General features: G+C 37.7%; 1 protein-coding gene across 1 annotated transcript in view; it reads left to right on the top strand.

Annotated features, from left to right (window-relative positions):
* Positions 1 to 23,649, top strand: part of SLC44A5 (solute carrier family 44 member 5) — a 316,083-nt gene that overhangs the window by 253,474 nt on the left and 38,960 nt on the right. Inside the window, exons 6-10 of the mRNA XM_054721154.1 lie at positions 4,475 to 4,559; positions 12,283 to 12,367; positions 18,674 to 18,802; positions 19,887 to 19,947; positions 22,580 to 22,703. Of these exons, the coding sequence (XP_054577129.1) occupies positions 4,475 to 4,559; positions 12,283 to 12,367; positions 18,674 to 18,802; positions 19,887 to 19,947; positions 22,580 to 22,703 (484 nt within the window). The remainder of the gene's footprint in view (positions 1 to 4,474; positions 4,560 to 12,282; positions 12,368 to 18,673; positions 18,803 to 19,886; positions 19,948 to 22,579; positions 22,704 to 23,649) is intronic.

Genomic DNA, 23,649 nt, shown 5'->3' with positions numbered 1-23,649 from the left:
GAGAGACTATAACTTAAAAAGCATCTAAAATTAAGGTCATGGCTTGGTTGAGTTTAAGAGAATGCGATGTCATTCTTCAGAAACTATCTTCCCTCTGTGCTGACCAATCAGCATGATAATAGTTCCCTTAGGGAGAATGTGTTAATTATGAAACAAGTATTATACTAAATATGAATGTTTTTCTCTAAATCATCAGAGTCTTTATGTGTCTATCATAGGTAAGGCCTAATGAATGAATGACTCAATGAATAGGAAGATGATGATAATTCAGTATGAGTGATGAGGAGCGTGACCATATTCTAGACTGGCACTTTAAGATAACACTCTCATGTTAACTTTCTTTTAAGAATTAAAGTAAATAGATATCAGATACTGTATAACTGGTTGGGCCCTAAGGAATAGTTTAAATGTTATGATACTGTTAATCACCTTATTTGTGGAGAAATATTCTAGAGCAGATCTGTCCAGGAGAAACATAATGTGCATCACGTGTAAGTTGAATTTTCTAGTAGCTCTATGTAAGGAAATGCTTTAAATATAAAATTGATTTTAATAATATATTTTATTAACTACAACTAAATATTATTATTTTAAATGTAATCAGTACAAATTATTGATATTTACATTTATTTTTTTTGTTCACACACTTTAAAATCTGATGTGCACTTTGCAGTTATAGCAGGTCTCAGTTCAGATGAGCCACACATCAGTGCTCTGTAGACACAGGTGGCTAGTAGCTACCTTATTGGACAGCAAAATTCTAGAAGTTCCATGAATAGAGAAATTCCAAGAAAAGGAGTAAAATGTGAGAGGTCTCTTAGTTTAATGTAAAAAGCCCTTAGTTTATTAATGGACACAATAACTGTTGCTGCACATCTCTTTTTTCCTTTTTTTTTTTTTTTCTGTCATATTCTTCCAGTAGAGGTGGGTGAGATATACGCTTGGCAGAGCAGATAAAGGAAACAAAATACCCTTGACTGAGGTGACTTGGTTGTACTGGCCCTTGCAGCTCAAAAGCAGACCATCTGCAGCACGACTTCTGTGCCAGAGGCTGCATGGAGAGGTGTAGCAGCAGTATTACACACAGCCACCTGCCACACTTCCAAACCACAAAATCAACAAAGAGCATTCCTCCCTTGACACGTCTACCTTTGCCCGAGGCATCATATCCTTCCCCACCACTCTCCCTCCCCAGCCAAGTACAAAGCTCTTTTCAAATGACAGAGGCTCCAAAAGTACCTGTGTCATCTCCTTTCCTACCATCTGTGCCCAGCATACTGCTGACCCTCTCAGAGCGGATCTCCTTGTTGTCCCGCTGTGAACAAGCTTTTTCCTAGTCCATCCTTTAGCAGCAGCATTACAGCTACCAGAGTCTGGAGGTGTGCAGCAACAGTTATTGTGTCCATTCGTAAACTAAGGGGCTTTTTACATTAAACTAAGAGACCTCTCACATTTTACTCCTTTTCTTGGAATTTCTCTATTCATGGAACTTCTAGAATTGTGGTTAAAGCATGGGCCTGGGAGAGCAACACACCTAACTTCAAGCCCTGTTTATGCCTCTTGAAAGCTGTGTGATCTTGAGAAGTAAATAAAACTCTGAACTACAGTTGCCTATAAAGTTAGTTATCTACTTCACAGGATTATTGTGAGACTGTTATAGAGTGACTGTGAGACTCAACTGAGACAATGGGTGCAATGCATTTAGCCTCTATCTGGCACATGGTGAGCAATTAATTAATTGGAAACTCGTATTTTTAGACAATTTCCTCAATCTAACATTCTTCCCTACTTCTGGCACCTGTCTAAATCCTAGTCATTTTCAGTATTTCTCAGGTTCCACTTCTTCTCTAAGCCTTCTACAAACTTGATTCTTTCCTTTTAATGTGTTTCTTGAGAACTTTGACATAAACAATGCCGGGATTAACCTCTAGTACAGGATACATACCTGTCATGTCAAATTCTTTGATTGACGACGAAAAGAAGGAAAAAAAAAATATATGTAGTAGATGCTGCCAATGCCCCATTCCTCCTCCCCTTGGCCCTTCTGAGTTGGCTTGCAGCTCTGGCAGACAGTTTTAGCACGCCCACTGGTTCCTCGGAAGGTCCCCAGCAGGCTGGAGTCAGTGCTGCCCACAACAGTATCCCACTCGTTAGGGTGCCCTTTACTGCTTTGCCTCCTTCCCTGGATCACTTTCCTCACTGCCACTAAGCTTCCTGGAATCACTTCTCCAATTAACTATTTGCATCAAAGTCCTCGTCTCAATGTTTGCTTTTGGTGGAACCCAGACAAGACAGGAACTAACATGACTGACTTCACACTCTGTGTCAGGCATTCTGCTTTCACCATCTTTCATATTCTCCACATTCTTATGAAGCTGGGTCTTCTTATACCTATTTTATAGTTACAAATTAGAAAACCAAGACTCAAAACAGTTAAGTGACTTGTTCAGGGTCATAAATATATTATATAGCATACCTAGCAATCCAAATGCTTCTTTAGGTGCCCGTCTCCAAATTAATAATTGTATGGAAAAGGAATAAAACATTTCAGGATAAAGTTAAACATATTATAGAAAATAAAGTCAGGTAAAAATTACATCTCTTTCTTTGGTTTAGACAAAGTGTGATAAACTAAGATTTAAAGCTAAATTTAATGAAGTCATGTCTGGAGACATAGATGTTGAATGCTTAGATGTCATTTAAATGCCTTATTTATAGTCCACTTTCTTTATTCTGGGAAATAAAAGTGGGAAGATATGGCAGTGGAGTGATGCCCAAATGAGTCAGGTTTTATAAGAAGCTATTAAAAGATGAAACCGATTTGACCTCTAGAACATTTGAGAAAGAATTAGACAAAGGGGACTTGCCTGGGTATTTAGAGACTGAAAGGAAAGGCTTAGATAGATGAGAAAAATTGAGAAACATTTCTCTACCATATTAAAATTCTCATTCAGAATTGATTTCTTTAATCTTTCTAAGTCACATTGTCCATGTATATCAGGCTTATTGAATTATAACATGAACTGTCAAACCCAATGAATGTGGGTAAGGAGATAGCTGGGCGAATGTTAAGGGAAGCAAAGGACAAAGAGATATGTTTCCATATAGAGACAAGTATTAGCTGACCAATGCATTTCCTAGAGTTTTAGAATCTATATTAGTCAAATTAGAGAAGTTAGAAACAATCAGTTAGAATTAGGGAGTACTACCCAGTTTAGTTAATGTGTGTTATTTTCTGTGGTTCTGTAGTCTAGCTGCCAAGTCAAGTTTGTAGTTTTTGGAAAATCAGAGTGATGAGTTTGTATGAGGTAGAGCCAGCCAGGGTCTTCAGAGAAAATAGAACTGAGTCTTCAGTTTTCATGAAGTTTGAGAACACTTGATATTTATAGTAAGCCTTGAGATTATCAGACAAAATGTACAGTAAATCTTTATTATGTACTAGAGGCCCAGTGCACGAATTTGTGCATGGTGGGGGGGGGGGTCCCTCAGCCTGGCCTGCACCCTCTCACAATTCAGGACCGCTGGCTCTTAACTGCTCACCTGCCTGCCTGATCGCCCCTAACCACTCTGCCTGCCTGCCTGATCATCCCTAACCACTCTGCCTGCCTGCCTGATGCCCCTAACTGCTCACCTGCCTGCCTGATCACGCCTAACTGGCTCTACCTGCCTGCCTGATCACCCCTAACTGCTTGCCTGCCTGCCTGATCACCCCTAACCACTCGCCTGCCTGCCTGATCACCCCTAACTGCCTCTGCCTGCCTGCCTGATTGCCCCTAATCCCTCTGCCTGCCTGCCTGATTGCCCCTAACTGCTTGCTTGCCTGCCTGATCGCCCCTAACCACTTCTGCCTTGGCCCCCGCCACCGCAGCTTCGTCCAGAAGGATGTTCGGAATGATGTCCGGAGGGTCGTTCGGCTGTCCGGTCTAATTAGCATATTATGCTTTTATTTTTATAGATTGCCTATAGTTGCTACTGTTTGCCTTTGTTAATGTCACATGAAATCATAAAAAAACGAATCAATTTGAATTGGGCATTATAGTTTCCTTCCTTTAAATTTTTAAGTGTTTTCACTTATGCACAACCCAAAAGAATGACATCACATTATTTACTGTAAATTTATTAGCTCTGCTATGAAGTCATTTAGTTTTGAGCCCTAGAAAAAAAAATGACTTCAAGCTTTTGTAGTGTGCCTCTAATTCACATTTTAATAAATGTCATTTTCTAAGTGCATTACCTCATGTTTTGGCTTCAACCCAGAGGAATACCGAGAGAATAAGAGAAATGTGCTTTCTGACTGATTCATCCATATTTTATTTTACTTTTCATTAAGAAATTACTCTTTGAAGGAAATCAATAATCTTCTCTGACTGAGGGCAGAGGTTAGAGTGTTGCAGTGGTGCATTCTAATTTCTCACATACACTGCTTTCAGCCAGCTGTTGCTGATAGAGTGCTTGTCCTTTCTCGTTCCTGCAGCCTGGGTACATGGCGACCCCAGAAGAGTGGCTTACCCTACAGACAGCAAGGGCCACTTTTGTGGCCAGAAGGGCACCCCCAATGAGTGAGTATGGCCACCGTTGCTTTGTCTGATTTGACTGTCTAAGCTAGAACCTGGAAACCACGTTTGCATTCACCTTACTGGACTTCTTAACAAGATTGAAATTCAAAAGGAAGGCCTTCCCTCCCCATTTTCCTGAAACAGTTTATAAGCAGTTGGAGAGTTTCATACTATATGACGTAAGACAAGATGTCACTGTTATACAGCATTTTGTTAGATTGTATGAAGATGTTGCTTAATGAAAATATAATGGTAATGGATGAATTGGACCAGTGATTTCATCAGAAGCCATATTTTAAAGTGCCTTATGAAATGGCTTTTGGAAGGCTGAGTTCTGAGTAGCTGTTAAAAAGCTAGACATTATAAAGCTGTTGTTAGATTTGTGTTTGCTGTAAGTAAATCACTCCCCCTTTCAAAGTGAGGAGCCCCCCCCCCCCCCGAAAGTCCTCCATGTGTGGTAGACTTTTCAAGGCAACATGGCTGCAGACAATGACCTTAAGTAGCTGAAACAGACAAGAACCAAGGTTCCATCAAATTCCTTTCCAGTGTTGATTTGAAACAGAAAACGGTTTATTTTTTTTATTTTAAGAAAGCAAAACAAAAACATAAATCTCACACTTTAAGAAAATGTTGCCTTCTTTCCCACTAGTAATTGGAGTTGTTACTAGATCTGGTTTTTTATAACCAATTCAGTTTCTATAAAAGCTGGTACTGAATGGGTAAAAGCCAAAGCAACAACAGTCCCCTCTCCCCCTGCTACCACCAAGAGCAAATAAGGCTCAGAACGCTTTGGTGTGTTGCCTACCCATAACTGTGGAGCTTATTATTTGAGATACACAGATTTCAAAATAGATTCAGGAAGGTGTTAACAAAATTCATAGAGTAGAATTTTTATAGACAATCAAGAGAAACCAAAATTTGGGTGGGCAGGAAACCCACAATCATGTCAGGTTGAGTTTATAGAGGACAAATTGACTCCAATAAAAGGTCTTTGTTGCCTATTAGAGACAACTAGACTGAACTCTGATCTAGGGTGGTAATTCTTATTTTAACCTTAGCAGCTAAAAACATCCGAGGCAATGACAACAAATGCTTCACTCTATGAAGGACAAATAGAGCACCAGATGGTAAAAATAATAAAAATCTCTAAGTCTCTAGTTCTATAAAATGGGCAATATTTAAAGGTCCCCTGTAACAATAAAATTATTTGCCCATATACATGTGATTTTATTTCTGGGATCTCAATTCTCTTCTATTGGTCTGTGTGTCTCTTTGTCTACCAATACTGTTTTGATTATTGTAGCTCTAGTATAATTTGAAGTCAGGTGATGTGATACCTCCAGTTTTTCTCAGGATTTCTTTCGCCATTCAGGGTCTTTTGTAGTTCCGTACAAATCTGGTGATTTTTTTGTTCTATTTCTTTAAAAAATGACATTGGTTAAGGCCTGGGGTGGAGTGGGGGCTGGATGGAGGGGGTAAGGGGAGGGGGAAATGGGGGCCATCTGTAATACTGTTAACAATAAAAAAATATACAGGGTGTCCCCAAAAATGTATACACACTTTAACAGCTGATAGCTCAATTTTAAAAATGAAATGTATTTTAATATACACTGCCTTTATAATTATTCAAAATGTATCTACATTTTTGGGGACACCCTATATAAAAAAGTTCTCATCACAATGAAAAATTCTAACTATGTGAAGTGATAAATGTTAACTAAACTTATAGTAATTATTTATACATAAATAATCATTATGTTATACATCTTAAACTAATACAATGTTATGTGTCAATTGCATCTCAATAAAACTGGAAAAATTAAATTAGGAACTGGACAATAAAAGAAATCATAGATTTCAATCTAGCATGTTTGGAGCAGTGTGCTACTTTAAGAATAATGTCTAATGCTGGCAAACCCACCTGAACCATTACACTCACCCCCACTATCTTTTCTCTAGTTAGGTTCTGGCACAAAACCTTGATGTATTGTCTTGAGTACTTAATCACTACCTGAATTATCCTGATTATAAATTTGTTGACTTCTTTATCTTCCCCTACTAGAACCAACATTTTTTTAGGTCAGGGACTTCCTCTGTCTTTTTTTTTTTTTTTTAATATATTTTATTGATTTTTACAGAGAGGAAGAGAGAGGGATAGAGAGTTAGAAACATCAATGAGAGAGAATCATCGATCAGCTACCTCCTGCACACCCCCTACTGGGGATGTGCCCGCAACCAAGGTACATGCCCTTGACCGGAATCGAACCTGGGACCTTTCAGTCCGTAGGCTGACGCTCCATCCACTGAGCCAAACCGGTTTTGGCCTCTGTCTTTTTTACTGTTTGTATCCTCAGCCTCTGCAACATTGGCATTGTAATAGGTGCTCATTAAATTCAATATTAAATGAATGAGAATAAAGGGGTAGCACAGATAAGAGAGTAATTTGTTCCCAAGGTCAGTGTCAAAATCTTACCAAATTCTCATAACAACACTGCTAAGTGGACATCATCATTATTTTTCTCATTTAGAAAATTAGGAAACTGAAATTCAGAAAGGTTAAAGTACTTATTCAGGTTCAACTGACTACTAAATGGCAAAAAATAGCACATTCTAACCCCAAATCTGTGCTCTTTAGGCTGCACATTGATAGAGTTGCAGTGACATTGGTTTCCCATGTTACATGTTTAATCTAGTCCTAAAGATCTTGAACATAAACTGGCAAAAAAATGTCATTAAATTTAAAAAAAAAAAAAACACAAATAAATGAGAGAGTGTTTCCATTTCAAAATGAAATGCATTTGTCATGACGTGTAAGCGATTTAGGTACCCCCAACAGTTTAGTACAGAAAAAACTTATTAGACTATAACAATTAGAGTGTTTGTACTTGTTAGTGTCATGATGTACTTAAGGCAGCCCCTTAATTCTCAACTCTCAAAGACATTCCTTGTAACTGAGCTTAAATTCCATGTTTAGAGATAGTGTGATAGTATTTGGGATGTGGAGTTTGGCCATTTTTTGTTTTGTTTATCCATGCCTAACCAAAAGGAGAAACACTGGGTGTTTTCTAAAATGTCAAAACAGATAAAAGAGAACCCTCGAGAGAAAATGGAGAGCTTTGTTGATGTGTAACTTTTTCTGCCTTTTGGATTTCAGAGAAGTTATTCATGATACTTGGGTATGTTCTTTTTCTTCGAATTTCCACTAAAAAGTGAGAACTCGAGTGATTTTGATGCCACCTTCTGGCCACTACAAAAACTTCAGCTTAAGAAGAGCCCTCACTGGTTTGGCTCAGTGGATAGAGCTTAGGCCTGCAAACTGAAGGGTCCTGGGTTTGATTCTGGTCAAGGGCACATGCCCAAGTTGCAGGCTCGATCCCCAGTAGGGGGCATGCAGGAGGCAGCGGATCAATGGTTCTCATTGAGAGAGGTTAATGTTTCTATCTCTCTTTCTCCCTTCCTCCCTGAAATAATAATTTAAGAAAAAGGTCGTGTTAAAACAACTTTGAACATATTCTGAAGCAGTCCAATTACCCAATTTGAGGTCTTCAGGTAGGGAAACAGGAAAGATGAAGAGGGCAAAGGTCTTCCATATAAGTTTTGTAGCATTTTAGCATCTAAGTGAAGCAACATTTCCATGCTTACTAAAGAAAGAAGAACCAGTTCTCTCATGTAAATTTGCTCTACTGCTGTGTCAGTTTTCCAGAGAGGCCTCTGTCCTATAGGGCCAGGGTTGGGGGGGTGCGGGGGAGGGGAGAGGAGTGACAGCTGTGCTGGCTGCCAGATTTCAGGAACTAGAGGGATGCTGCCTGTCAGATGTCGGCTCTCAAAATGCCACAGTATGACAGGTTGTAGGCTGGGGTGCCAAATCCCACAGAAGCCCTTGTTATTCCCAGAAGGTTAATTCAACAAAAGAGGCCTTTATTTTGGCCTGTTTATTTACTTTTTTATTTTTTGGTCTGGATGCTAGAATTCTAATCGCATGTGTATGGGAGAAGCATAGAGGTGCTGATTTGCACTATAGATTTGTATATAAACTTTCAGTTAATCTTCTCGTTTTTGGCCACATTTCTCTTAACTCTGAGTCCAACATATCTCATGATTTCTAACGGGCAAAATAATGTCCCACCCTTTTTGTAACCTCTCTGGTGCATCCATCACTCAACACACTCTCATATGCTTTTCATCTTCCCCAAATTGTTGAACTCTCCTGTATAATTGTGAACAGAGCCCATCCTCCACATCCTTAGCTGGAATGGTGAAGTTTTTTTTTCATGTTTTTACTTTTATTTTCATGAGTTTTGGGAAAGAAGAAAGATGGGCTTAAGTGCATGGAGGATCATTTTAGTAAATGAGTAGTTTGCAGTTGCTTCTATTTTGCTGTTTCTTCTTTTTCTAAAATATATTTTTTATTGATTTCAGAGAGAAAGGGAGAGGGGGAGAGAGAGAGAGAGAAAGCTTAACGATAAAAGAGAATCATCAATTGGTTGCCTCCTACACACCCCACACTGGGTACAGAGCCCGCAACTTGGGCATGTGTCCGACAGGGAATTGAATCATGACCGCCAGGTTCTTTGATTTAAGAGATCAGTGTAGCTTGTCCTCTAGGTTCATAGGTCGATGCTCAACCACTGAGCCACAGTCAGGAATTTTTGCTGTTTCTTGGTGGAAATATAATTTGAGTTAAATACTGAGTGGCTTCCTCAGTCACTTCCGCAGAATTGCTCAGCTGCAACCATCACCATCTACTTTGTACCTAAGGAATCAGAGGTCCACTGACATTTAGGGCTACCAGTCAGGCTATAAGAGAACCAGTGCAAATTTGTACTGAAAAAGTAAGGATTTTAAGATTTTGAAAAAAACTTATTGTGGAATTTGTCTCTTGCATTCTATTACATTTGATAATTACATAGAGTGGGCTGAGTGCTAGGCTAAGTGTTTGCAAGGTAGAAGAATAAAGATGAATAAGGTATAAACCTTTCCCTGGAGGATAGCACAATCCAGTGAATAGCTTGAGTTTATGTAGCATTTTGTAGGTTATAAATCAATTTTACCTATGGGGGCTCTCAACACTTACTGATTTACCATTCACAGTTTTAACTACTCCTGAGAGACTCCAGTGATCCATGACATGCATTAATTTATTCATTTGCTTAGGTACAAATTGGAGACACATGCGCCATGAGGCTGTGTGGATGATATAGCTGCTCGGTGGTGAAAGAGCCAAGCTGACTCTGTGGAGTCCTGAAGCAGCCTTGTGTGTGTTGTGCATGAATTTATGACCAGGTCTTGAGCCATCTGAACTCGATGGGATTACGAATAAGAAATGTGTTTATTTTTCCCCATCATTGCATTTAACAATGTCCTTTCACATCTCACTTCTCACTCTGGTATCTCAGGTGGATTCTGTTGCTTTCCAGACACTCTCTGTTATTAAAATGTTCAATGTGGTCTAATGTAAAATATGAATCTCAGACCTTCCACTCCTCCAGCTCAGGTTTTAACTCTGCAAGGGAACTTAAAGTGGAAGAGAGGGCCTGGTCTACTATTTCCCTTCTCTTCCCTCTCTTCTGGTTCTAGCTCTTTCTTTGTGTTATGAGGGATGGAAGGAGAATGAGTGTCTGTCACTTTTTTGGTCACTGTCCTACTCCCATATAGTGTTGCTACTGCTACTAAGATACAACTAACTAGCCATCACACATTCTCTTTGAGGTAAGCGCCCAATGCCTGGCTCTCTCATGGTGTCCAAATGGATATTCTCTGGGGAAGTCCTCACTGAATGGTTCTTTGATTTAAGAGATCAGTGTAGCTTGCCCTCCTCCCAACCCCTTTAATTTTATCTCTCGTGATTCACCTCCAGTCTCTACCAGGGTAATGCAAGCCCATATACTTGACTGGGCGTCCTCCCATAACAGGCTACTTCCACACTCCGCTTTTCCTGCCCCAGTGACTTTTTTCAGCTCTCTATGGTCTCTTTGGGTCTCATTTCTCACTGCTAAAATGGGCACTGAGGGCTGCCTTATACGTCTGCAACATAAGTGGTGTTCAATTGGAAAATGAGATGCTCATCTGTCCTTCCTGCAGGTACCTCGGTCTCTATGAGAGAGTCTCTCAGAGCCCTCTGTAATTTGGCACTGGGAAGAAACAATTGCCCTTTCAATGGGGAGAGGATGGAAAATCCTCTTAAATGTGATCATTGTATCCTGCCAACTCCACTCTCTGCAATCCACCTCCTCCCCCCATGTTTTGCTTATGTAGATAGGAGCAGGAAGCGGTTAGAAGAAATACAAGGGTCTGGCCCACATTTTTTTGTGGAGAGCTTTCTTTGTCCTGAGATTTGGATCCTAGTTGGTAATTCTGAGTAAGTAGTAAAAGTATTATTCAACAACCTGTTATATATTTTATGTTATGTATGTAGTCACATTAATTAACTGGGACTCGACAAGGTGCTGGGAACATTCTCAAATGTTTAGGGCTTCTCTCAAGGTGTGGTTTATATACCACCTCAATCTGAATCTACTGGGGAGCACAGGGGAAACAGATCTGAATTCCTGGGATGCATACCCAGAGATTTGGGTTCTCAAGGTTTGAGAAGGAATCAGGAATCATGATTTTCAACAAACACCCCAAGTTTTACTGACCCATAGTCAAGTTGGACAAGCTCTTGTCCTGAGTTCACTACACATTAATTTGTGTCCTGCCAACACCACTGTGAATTAGATAAGGCTGGTGTTATTCCACTATACTGCTGAGGAAATTGGGACTCAAAAGAGAACCATGGTGCCCTGGCCAATGTGGCTCAGTTGGTTGAGCATGGTCTCATGGTCCGAGAGGGTCGCTGGTTCTGTTCCTGGTCAGGGCCCATACCCGTGTTGTAGGCTCAATCCCCAGTAGGGGGCTTGCTTGCAGGAGGCAGTGAATTGATGTTTCTCTCTCTCTCTCCCTCTCCTTTCCCCTCTCTCTAAAATCAAATAATAAAACAGGGAGAGAGAGAGAGAGAGAGAGAGAGAGAGAGAGAGAGAGAGAGAGAGAGAACCATGGCTTGCCAAACGGCAGAATAACGCTTCACTCGGTGGTAGTGATAATGACTATCAACCTGTCCTATCACTCTGCCACTGACCATAATTTTTAAGACAAAGGAAATGTTACTCTATTTATATATCCTTTTTTTTCAGATTACCAAAGTAATACATGTTTATTTTAGGAGATCCATAAAAGTATAAAAATTAACAAAACAAATATAATTTCACAATTTAGATAGAATTTGTTTCTGCATATCATGTTATACCTATTTTTTCAAAATTAAAATAAAGTCATATCATAATACTCTTTAGTAACATGATTTATAAAATTAATATATTGTGAATTTCTCCATCCATGGAATATTTTCTTCAACATTATTTATAGTGACAATGTAGTCTTCCATTTTATGGATGTAGAATTTTTTATTTAACTAATCCCCTATTGATAGGTGATTTGATTATTTCAACTTTTTACTATTACCAAATGTTGCTTTAAATGTTAGGCAGTTTAAAAGGACATTGAGGATTGTATTGCAGCTATCTAGAGAAAATTAAGTCAATTTTTAAAGGTCATATTAAATTAAAAGTGTACAGAGTCTGAAGTAATATGGAACATTTCCATAGTCACTAGAAAGATTATTTTATGTTGTTTTTTTAATTTATCATTATTGTTGAAAGTAATACAGATGATGTTGTTTTTTTAACAGGAACAAGAGCATTTTGTTTTATTTTAACCTGTTAAGCTGCACCAGTCCCTCCGTGATGATAAACCTACAGTGCCCTACTACACAGGTAAGGGAAAAAAAGAAAAGTCTAGTTGGTATTGTAAGCAATTTTGACTATTCTTGAATGAAAGAATTCAGAAATTCCATTTGAGTTTTCTGTGTGTGTCATGATGAATGTATGGAAAGTGGGAAGACATGAATATGACCTTATGTTTGTTCATATGCAATTAAAATGAAGCAATGATTAATCATTTTAGTATTTCCAAAGAACCTTGGTGATTCTCTTGTCCAACCACCTATTTTTTAAAAATATATTTTTACTTATTTCAAAGATGAAGGGGGGGAGAGAGAGAGAGAGAGAGAGAGAGAGAGAGAGAGAATCATACATGGTGAGAATCATTGAAGCATTGATCGGCTGCCTCCTGCACACCCCACACTGGGGATGGAGCCCTGCAACCCAGGCATGTGCCCTGACTGGGAATTGAACCATTACCTCCTGTTTCATAGGTTGATGCTCAACCACTGAGCCACACCAGTCAGGCCACCTATTTTTACAAATGAACAAACTACAGCCCAGAGAAGTGGAGGTATTTTTCCCCAGATTAGTATTACAAAGAGTAAAGCTAGGTATTGTAAGTAATAAACCTCAGTTTTTCATTGACTTAACCAAGTCAAGTTTCTTTTTTGCCATGGAACAGAATAAGGCTTAGTGGCCAATGGGGATTCTTCTCTAGGCTTCTTTCATCTGATGGCTCTACCATTCTGTAAGTCCTCAGCATCTGCATCCAGCTGCCAGAAGGAAACAGAGAGGGTGAATAAAGCACCCCTGCTCTTAAATGCCCTGGACCAGAAGTGTCACACAACGCATTTCTACTCACTTGCCATTGACTCATTAGTTTTATATCTTCACATCTAGATTCAAGAAGAAAGGATTCAAGCAAGGTAGTTGTGTGCCGAACAGCCTTCTCTGTGCCATGGAACAAGAGGCACAAATTTCAATGAGCAGTTAGTTGTGTCTTCATAGTCCAGTCCTCTGTCCTCCAGAGCATCCATCTTCCCAAAGGAGACCATCAAGAGTCCCATATAGCACTGTCTTTAACCCAAAGTCCAGGATCTATGGGTGATGCAGGTCTCAACACTTAATGCACAATGAGGTTGGGACTAAGAAAATTAGAGTACAAACTCTCATCAGAAAGGAAGGAATGATAAATACACTGGTGCATGGCAGTAGGGAAGAGTCCTTTATTTGACCTGAATTGTGTTCTTTGAGAGGAGCTTCCTAATCCACTGCATCCAATTATCCCTTGCTGGACCACCTGGAAGGTTATTTCCTGTTCATTAGCCTCCAGGCCACACCATTGCCCAGCACTGGAAATATGCTCTCTTGAGGACCATATAGCTTTGAAGCGCTCTTCCTATTGTGCAAGTTTTAGTACCTCAAACATTATTTTAACAGTCAAAGGCCTTTTTAGGTTGGCTTCTGAATTCTTTGGCAGTACAACTACCTCAAGAGAGATTTCCGTCTTTTTGGCTCCATGTGCCAGTAAACCACACCCCGAGAGAGATCTTTCCTAGAATTTGTTTGTTGATTTGCTTTCTTTCTTCCTCATCTCTGTCAAAGACTTTTGATATCTTATTTCCTCCTGAAACTAAAACCAACTTGGTATATTGACATCTTAGTTCTGTGACCATCTCTACCACAGACCTTATTTTGCATTAGAGCCCACTACCAAGGTCAAATCCTTGATCTTGTCAGTATCGATAATTACCACCCTTTGTCATAACTACTTCAAATATCCCACAGTCTGACCATGTCAGTCTCTCTCTCACATTTTAATGATTCTTCTACCTCACCAAGACCTACTAACCACTGATCCTAACCCCTTCAAAGTATCCTTCAGTTCCCTCATGCTTTCATCTCCCTCTTTACTTGACTTATACTCCATGGTCCCTCTTTAAAATCACTCCCTTATGGAAACCCTCAATTTCTTTGTCCCCCTCACCTCATTGTACTTCCCTGACAAAACCTCATTTCAGGCTAAATGCAGCTCACAAACAACAGTCCTTTAAATTCAGGATGACTAACCTCAAGTGGGCCCTCATCGCTGTGCCACACCGCACTATAGACCCCTGTTCATGTACTAGCCTCTGGTGGTAGAAACACTTTCATACCTTCTCCTCTCACCTCAAACCTCCAAGATCTCCTTCCCAATATCCATGTCAGCCTCTGACTTGGCCTCCTATTTCACTGAGAAAGTATAAACATTCATAAGACAAATTTTAAAAGCTCCCACACTGACATCCACTTGTGTCTTTAATCTTGTCTCACATACTCAAACACACCACTTTAGAAATTTCCTTTTTCTTTTTATTACCATTTTCCTTCTCTACTAAATCAGTATGCAAACATGATGTTATTTCTTCTATCTTAAAAAATTATCTCTTTGATACCACATCCTTCTCCAGCAACTTCTCTATATCTTTGTGCCTTTTTTTTTTTTTAAACTCATCAAAAGAATATGCTTAAATCCTCCTCATTCTTATTCAGGCTTTTACTGCTACTCCAGTCTCCTCCAAATGATACCATTTACCTTCATATTATTAAACCAGTGGTCAATTCTCAATCCACATTTACCTGATCTAACAACATTGTTTAATCAATCCCTCTTCCTTAAAATGCTTACTTAGTTCATTTGGCTTCTAGTGTGCATTTTCTAATATTTCCTCCCAACTCTCTGGTTACTCCCTATCAGTCTCCTTTGCTGATTTCTGTTCATCTTTCCAACATCTTCTAAGCTTTGGAGTTCCCTCCTCCACCAAACTCATCCTCTGTGAAATCTACATTTACTCATTTGGTGGTCTCACCTAGTCTTGTTTTTTCACACCCTCTATATGCTGCCTTCCCTAATTTATATCTCCACATAAGTGTGCTTCCTTAACTCCAGATCTTTATATCCAGCCACCTAAGCAATGTCTCTACATGGATATTTAGTTGGCATGTCAAATTAACATGTGCAAAACTCAATTCCTAATTTTTTTTCATCCCTACAATTGTTTCTCAATACCAATAATCTTTCCTATTTCAAGTAAGGACATCTCTGAATACCATAAAATGGAATACTTTTTTATTTCTTTTTCTCTCACACTCATGTTTGAGCTGCCAGCTAATTCCTCTGGTCTCCATTGAAAATATACCCTGGACCAAACTACTTTTCACCGCCTCTTCTTTTTCTCAAGGGTTTCATAATTTTTTATGGTTCTAGATAAGTTCAGTGACCTCCTGACTAGTCTCTCTACCTCTATCCTTGCCCCCCAAACCCCAACCCCTTACAGTGTTTTTTCCTACCCAGCAGCCAGTGTGATCCTTTTAAATATGTCACATTATGTCTCTCCTTTGCTCACCCCCAGCCCCACAACTTCCCAAGTTACTCAGATTAAAAGCCAAAATTCTAACAATGGCCTACAAGACCCTTTACTGGCTGCCTGGCTCTCCGACCGCACAGGCTGTACTTACTCTCCCTCTGATCCCTGCTCTTGAATCATACAGGCCATCTGCAAAGGATCCAGGAAAGCTCCTGCCTCAGAGCCTTAGATTTTGCTGCTCTCCCTGCCCACAGTACTCTGTTTTCAGGTGACTGCAGCTTGACCACTGGTCTTCTTCAAATCTTTCTTCAAATGTTACCTTTTTAGTGAGACCTTCCTTGACTACCTACTTAAAATGGGAATCCCACCCAGCTAACTTTCATCCTCCAGTCTCCTTTATTTATTTTTTCATAACATTTATTACTGTCTCTTAACAAACAATTTTACTTATTTATTGTTATCTGTCTCCCCCTACTAGAAGGTAAACTTCTTGGGGCCAATAATTTTTATCTGTTTTGTTCATTATTATATCCCCAGTGCCTAGAATAGGCTCAGAGTAGGTGATCAGTAAATCTTTGTTAAATGAATGAATGAATGAATGAATGAGGGAATTAATATCTTCCTACTCCCAGTCTAGGCATTTTTCTGTTATAATGTACAAATTTATCATTCCCACAATGAAAAAAAAATAAATCCTTGTACATTATGCTTGCTTGTAGTTTTGTAAATTATTAACTATATTATTATTTCTTCATAGCTAATGTAGTGGTTTAACCTTCAATGTAACTCTCTCTTTCACTCACCAAATTGTAATTTGTATTAGAATGTTAAAACCTAAATGAATTGAAGTTGTACTAAGTTACGGATGAAGAACTACTACAGTCATAGTGCCCCTTTGTGGTTACTCAAAGAATCAGAACTGAATCAGAATATAATTTAGCTGCCAATAATTCAGACTTACTTTTAGTCTGCCAGGCAGTAGTTTATCTATTGATCCAGGCCATACTTTTATGTATTTTGTTGTTTGTTAACTGTCAGCATGGTCCAGATATGTTTCAAAAGCATTTGAAGGACAGAGTGTGATCAATTACGATGCTCAGCCTCAATGTGACCTTCATTTTTGGCTAATTACATGTTGATTGCTACTAATCAGAACAAATTGGTCTGATAGAAAGAGAGAGTAAAGAGCAGTTGCTATATTGTTTTTTAACAGCTCATTTTGTGTCTGGGATGAAATTTGATGTGCTTCTCTTTAACAAACCACTTTTATACCATTTAATTACTCCCTTTATGGGTTGCATACACAGGACTTTTATCTATGTAAAAGTATACATTGTATGTGTATCTATTTATAAATATACAAATCATCATGGTCCCAAATCAGTAATTCTTACCATCATTTAAAGGCTGAGAAAGCATTAGTACTTTCAGTATTCACCTTATAAATCCATTTAAATGTATCCACTAGGGAACTAGTTTAGTTCTCTTTCAAAGTCATTTAGTAAATTATCAAAGTAAAAATTTCTGTTAGGTGGCTCCTAATATGTTAATGATTTACTCAGTTTAGCCGTAATCAGAGTGAGCATACAAATCTTGCTTTCTTCTAAGAAAAAAAAGTGAGCATATTAGATGTTGTGAATGTCCCTAAATGGTTCTTCAACTTTTGTAGAGATACTGGTGAAACTTCTGATAATCCCTCTAGAGGTGTATGAGTGTGTGTATGTGATTGTGTGTGTGTGCTCATGTGTGTATGAAACACTGAGAAAGAGAAAATACATATGGAGATGGGTTGTCAAAACTTCTAGAAGGAATTAGACTGCTGCTACTACAAAACAATATCAACTCTTTGAGATTTTAGGTGTTCATTTAGTTATCCACCTACTACCTTATCTTTGGGGTCAACACCTGTCCTTGTGTGCAGAAACATGGCCCAAAGCTGAGAAGATGTGAGCTCAGCAGCAGTGTTTCTACCTAACTGCCAATGGAGGGTGAACTAGCTAGCATCTGGCCATCAAGAATAGTTAGCAAAGTGTACAGTCGGGAGATGGAGCAAGTCACAAAGGAGCAACTGAAGGTGAAGGAGAGAATGTGCAAGAATTGACTTCACCTCTCATGACTTAATATGATTTCCTTCTTTTTTTTTTTTTTACAAAGAAAAACAAAACCATTAGAGTGCATTTTTTTGTAATTCTAGTTTCTCTCTGTGGAGTTACTAATTGGATTTCAGTCACTCCACAGCGGCTCTGCAGACTAGCAGAGGGATCTGGTTTGGCATTAATAGGTCCCCAAAGTTTATTAACATGAAATAATTGCATCGGTGACCTCTCTGCCTACATGTGACTGGTGTTGCTAAAAGACTATAATAACAATTGATTGCCACAAATAGCCCTCATTTTGTTAGTTTCTAATGGTAACAAAACCCCAATTATGTTTTGAGAATTTTTGAGAATTCAATGGCACTGATAGTTATTAGTAGCATAAGTTATCAATTTTTGGAGCATTTTTAATCATCATTTTATTCAAATATAAGAAAAGAAGCAAGTTTCTAACCCTGAAAATGTATACACTACACAGGAAAAATTGACAAAATCTGAGTAAGGTTAATGGGTTGTAACATAATCAATTTCCTGGTGGTGATATTCTACTATAGTTATGCAAATTATTGCCATTGGGCAAAACTGGGTGAAAAGTATGTGGACTCTATTGTTTCTCAGGGTTGCATGTAGATTTACAATTATCTGAAAGTCAGAAGTTAAAGATAAGTCCATCATTGACAGCATCTTATCGTTTTAACAGAACACAACATCGAAGGGCAAGGAGTAGAGATTAACAATCAGTATATGATATTTCATTTTTTACAATATGATTAGAAAGTTGATTTAGTTTCTTATATGGAAAATGGTGCTTGCTCTTAATCATGGTGGGTACTTTAGAAGTCTAACCTTATAGATACGTCCTTGGTTTGTTCTGTTTAATTCAGTTCCCACCATTGTGTTCCTTTTCTGCATAGATCTGTGTCTCCAAGTGCCCAGAAAAATTTTTAACCTATTTGGAAATGCAATTTCCATACAAAAGAGACAAACACTCTTGGGAATATTATAGCCAGTTCTGCAAGTCCCCTATTTTTCACCCTGCAAAGGTATGTATGTTCAAGTCTATAAATTTAGAAAATAATTTAACTTTTATTTCAATATCAAGTGTAGCATGAGCATTTGTAACTGAATGAGCTCCCAAATATAGGAAATGATTACTAAAGGTACCATTCCGTTAAAACATGTGCTCACATGCAGGTATACATAGAAAAACACACATATCATTTATAGCATATTTTGTAGGCTTGGGGGGTTATGCAAGACGTTAAGTCTGGAAAGTTAGCTTCAACTTTTCCCTGACACCAATAAATTCTCTACTTGGATGGAAGTTTTGCTGACAAGAGCTAAGAGTTAATGTCATTGGCAGTTACTATTTTATTAATGCGTTGTTGAAGCTCCCTGGTTAATTAATAACATGTAGAATTTTACTTCCAATCCCCATTTCATAATTATTAATTTTTTAAAAATCCCCAAACCCTACTTAAGTTTATGATTTATAAGGGAATTTGAAAGCTTAATTAGTATTAAGGGCTTCCAAATTAGAGAAGATGTTGTTTTTTCCAGAAGAAAATTTAAGGATTAGAGACTCAGTAAGTGACTCATACATACTTTCTTTTTTAAAAAAATATTTTTATTGACTTCAGAGAGGAAGAGAGAGGGAGAGAGATATGGAAACATTAATAATGAGAAAGATAATCATTGATCACCTGCCTGCCTCCTGCACATCCCCTACTGAGAATCAAGCCCACAACCCAGGCATGTGTCCTGACCGGGAATCGCACCTTGACTTTCTGGTTTGTAGGTCAACGCTCAACCACTGAGCAACACTGGCTGGGCTCTTTTTTATTTTTTTTTTTTAAGAGATACATACTTTCAAAGGTGTGCCTTGATTTCAGAGGGTCTGGTTTTATTTTTGTTGATTCAATTGAATTTCATTTAGGGCATTTAAGAGCATTTGTCAACTAAGTATGTGGGTGTGATAATCTCACTATTACTTTTATTAGGGGAGTAATTTGGAATAATGAGATTTTTATGCAACTGAACTTTTAATGGACAAGAGCTCTATACTGAGAATAGAAGTTGTCATCACATAGCCTTTGAAATGTTAACATACTCTTCCTTCCATTTTAGTCTCTCTCACAAATAGTAATGGATGATGATTGTCCAGCAGCGATTTTTCCAAGCAAACCTTGTAAGTGGTTATTATTTTACCTTAGAAATACAGAATCTATGAAGAAGTTACTTAATTCAATTCCCTCATTTCACAATGGAAGAAACTGAGGTCAATAATATTACCAAGACTGGCCCAAGACCCCAGAGTTAAATAGGAAGGAAGCCAAAGCTAATGCTCATTCTCCTGACACTAGCCAGGGCTATTTCCACTGGAGTTGTGTGAGTTTGGGCGTTTTGCTGCATAAACATCCACATATAAAAAAGATTGAAAATTGATTTTTGAAAGCCCAAGCAGATTGATTATTTGGTACTCTGTGAACACACATAAGCACATACAGAAACAGACACTTACTGAATACTGACCCCTGAATTCAGCCAAAATGTTTGTTCAGAAATTGCTTGGGGAGTGATGGACGGACATACACTTTTCTTTCTAATTTGAAATTTGAAATATTTATATGTATCCTGAATAAATCAACATTTCATATCTTTAAAATTTATAAACTTAACTCTGTTTAGAAGAAAATGAAATAATCACTCATTTTCCTTTCTTACAGATATAATTCTAATTATAGAGAAAAATCTTTACATAAAGACGTTCATCACAATGTTATCCAAAAGGACCCCCTCAAAAAGAAAAAAAAAAGGAAATACTCTAATGCCTAAGAGCAAGAGAATGCTCAAATAATTGATGAAATGTTTACTAAATGGAATATTTTAGTATTATAAGTATTATGTAAAATTATAATGTTAAATGAAATATAAGATTCTATATACATTAGAATGAAAAACATGTATAAATTAAAATAAAGAAAAAATTAAAAAAAGATTGGAAAGGAATATGCCAATATATTAAGTGGTTGTTTTGGAGGTGGCAAAACACTGGGCATTTTCTCTTTTCTTTTTCTCCATTTTTTTACAATGTGTATATGTTTCTTTTAATATGAAAGAAAGTGAATTCATCAGGGTTGAGTAGAAAGTCAGGTAAAAATTGAAGTAGCTACCACCAAACACAATGTCTTGTAGGCTCCCATCACGCTTCGCTTGGTCATTAAAGATGCGAGCAAAGATACAAATTTTCCAAGCAATTGCATTTACCAGGAAGCAAGTGCACATTTTACCAAGAAATTGCATTTTACCTAGGCAGCAAGTGTCTGTGCAAAGAATAGTACAAATTTTTATGCAAAAAGGTAAAAATGAGTCATTAGTCACTGAAGATATAATAGGTATAAAAGTATAAGACATAGTCCCTGCTCTTACAGGTACAGTTTGGTTAAATCTCACAATATAAAATGTACAATGGTAATATATAAATGAGTAAGACACAGTCCCTGCCTGTCTAGTGAAGGGGACATTAAGGTAAACATTGCAATCAATGTGTGTTCCCCCTAGTATGGGATTAAGCATAGTTACTTAATAGAATAGTATACAGCTAATAAAATTCACTCATTAAAGAGTTTATAAAAGGAAATGAATAACATGAAAAGAAAAAACACAAGTAATGTATAATTATAATGGAAAAAAAAAACCACAGTCTTGTAGGAGAAAGACTGAAAGGAAAGTTACCAAAAGATATAATTCACTGTGGGTGAATTAATAAACTATGTATAGTTTGGTATCTTCCTTCATATTTTCTCTATTTTCCAAATATGCACTGAGCATATTTAGTAATTGAAACTAACAGATTGAAATAATATTTAGAACAAACCTGGGGGACTCTGTGGGTAGACACAGCTGTATTTAAGGAGTGGAAAGGGAAGAGTGCACAGAAGGAGTGCAGGAGGGAATCTGGACAGGTAAGGCAAAGAAGTGACTTTGGAGATGCCGGGGTGGCCTACCGTGTCAAAGTCTCCGAAAGCTAACTCATTTAACAGTAAATTATGTCAGTTGTGCCAGGGAGTGGGAAGGGGAAAGACAGGGAGGCTAAGGAAGGAATCAGCCATATAATATTCTAAGTGCTTCAGAAGGCGAAGGAAGGTAGACAAGAGATCACTTCAGCCAGGAAAGTCAGGAGAGGCTTTATAAGGACATATTTCTTCCTTTTCTGTATCAACTGCTTTGATATGTTTAAGTCTAAACTTTATAAGAACTCATGCAAACCTGTGATGCTTTGTTGGGGAGCTTCCCAGGTGAAATCTGAAACCAGCTCCCATGCACAGATGGTAGAGAGAGACTGAAGAAAAGTCAGGTTTCATAAGCAAAGGATCTGAGGGGATGAGAAGAGATAAAACAAGGAACTTTTATACTTACACAAGGAGTGTCTAAGTTGGTGTCTGTGAGTGTGTGTTTGATTTTTTTAATAACAAACCTAAACTCATCCAGTATTAGAAGTAAATGTAGCCTTTTAAAAACTACATGAGAGCTACAGTATCAGAGTTCCTCTTTTAAAACCTGTGCTTTATATCTTACTTAATGAATGTATCATGTATAAAATAATTAAGTTTAGAATGTAGCTTCAGATTGTCATTATATTTGCTTTCCATGTGTCTTATAACAATCAGGCAATTTTCTGACCATAAAATAATGAGCAACTATAATTGCTCAGTAGCAATTATACATTGTCTAGCAAGAACTTGGTTATAAATAACAGAAAGCTTAACAAAGGGAGGAGGTAGAAAAGTGATTACCATAATTTTCATTTATTTTTACAGTTCTTCGGAGGTGTTTCCCTGACTTCTCTACTAAAAATGGCACTTTAACAGTAGGAAATAAGACCACATTCGAAGATGGAAAAGGGCATACAAGAAATGCTGTAGAACTCAGGGCAGCTGCAAAGTATGCTTGTTTCAATTCCCATTTTCAGTTTTGATGCTTCCCATTTTTGTACCCAAAACTAAAGCTTCCATTAGTTTAACACAGGAAGAATTATGTATTATGAAATAGACATGTCACTGTGGATTGGAGAGCTTGGTCTGTGCTCATTAAGAAAAGCATCTAAAGGAGAAACCAGAAGAATTAGAAAGAACAATCATGATTTTCAAAATGGGTGAATCTTTCATTATCAACAGGTATAGAAATGAGACATCAGAAAATGTACTGAAAGATCATCATATAACTTGCTTTTTGAATGAACATAATTTTAGAAAACCTATGCTTTTTAAAGCACCATTTAAAGAAATATGGCTGAAATAATAAAGCTATGGGAAAGGTGAGACAGCCTGCCAATGCTATTTCAGTACTAACTACAATGTTAGTATGTCTACGTACTAACTACAATGGACTGAATTTCCTGTTTCCATTGGTTTTCCACATTGGAAAACATAATTCCCAGGGAGCACACACACATGTGTTCACAAACATACAAACACAGAGTGCCATTGCATTGCTTAGTTGTTGAATGAAAAATAAAGGTATTCTAAAATTTAATTTCTTTCTTAAAAGACTTTTAGCATTTCTAATAGAATAGTACAGTATCTGCATGTTGAGAATATAATAGCAACATGGACAAATTTTGCAAATAGAAAGCAATGTGGAATAATACAAGTACGATTCCATTAATAAAAGAAAATTCAAAAACAAGTACCAGTAAATTAAATTACCCTGTGATGCATGTATAAGTGGTAAAACTAAAAACTAGGAAATTATTATCACAAAAATCAGGATTGTGGTAATTTTAGGCAGGGTGGGGAACCTTTTTTCTGCCAAAGGCCATTTGGATATTTATAACACCATTTGCAGGCCATACAAAATTATCAACTTAAAACTTAGCCTGCTGTATTTG

The sequence above is a fragment of the Eptesicus fuscus genome, chromosome 9, assembly GCF_027574615.1.
Source record: "Eptesicus fuscus isolate TK198812 chromosome 9, DD_ASM_mEF_20220401, whole genome shotgun sequence".
Taxonomy (NCBI): domain Eukaryota; kingdom Metazoa; phylum Chordata; class Mammalia; order Chiroptera; family Vespertilionidae; genus Eptesicus; species Eptesicus fuscus.
The sequence above is the reverse complement of the archived record's forward strand: the minus strand, read 5'-3'. Positions and strand labels throughout refer to the sequence as shown.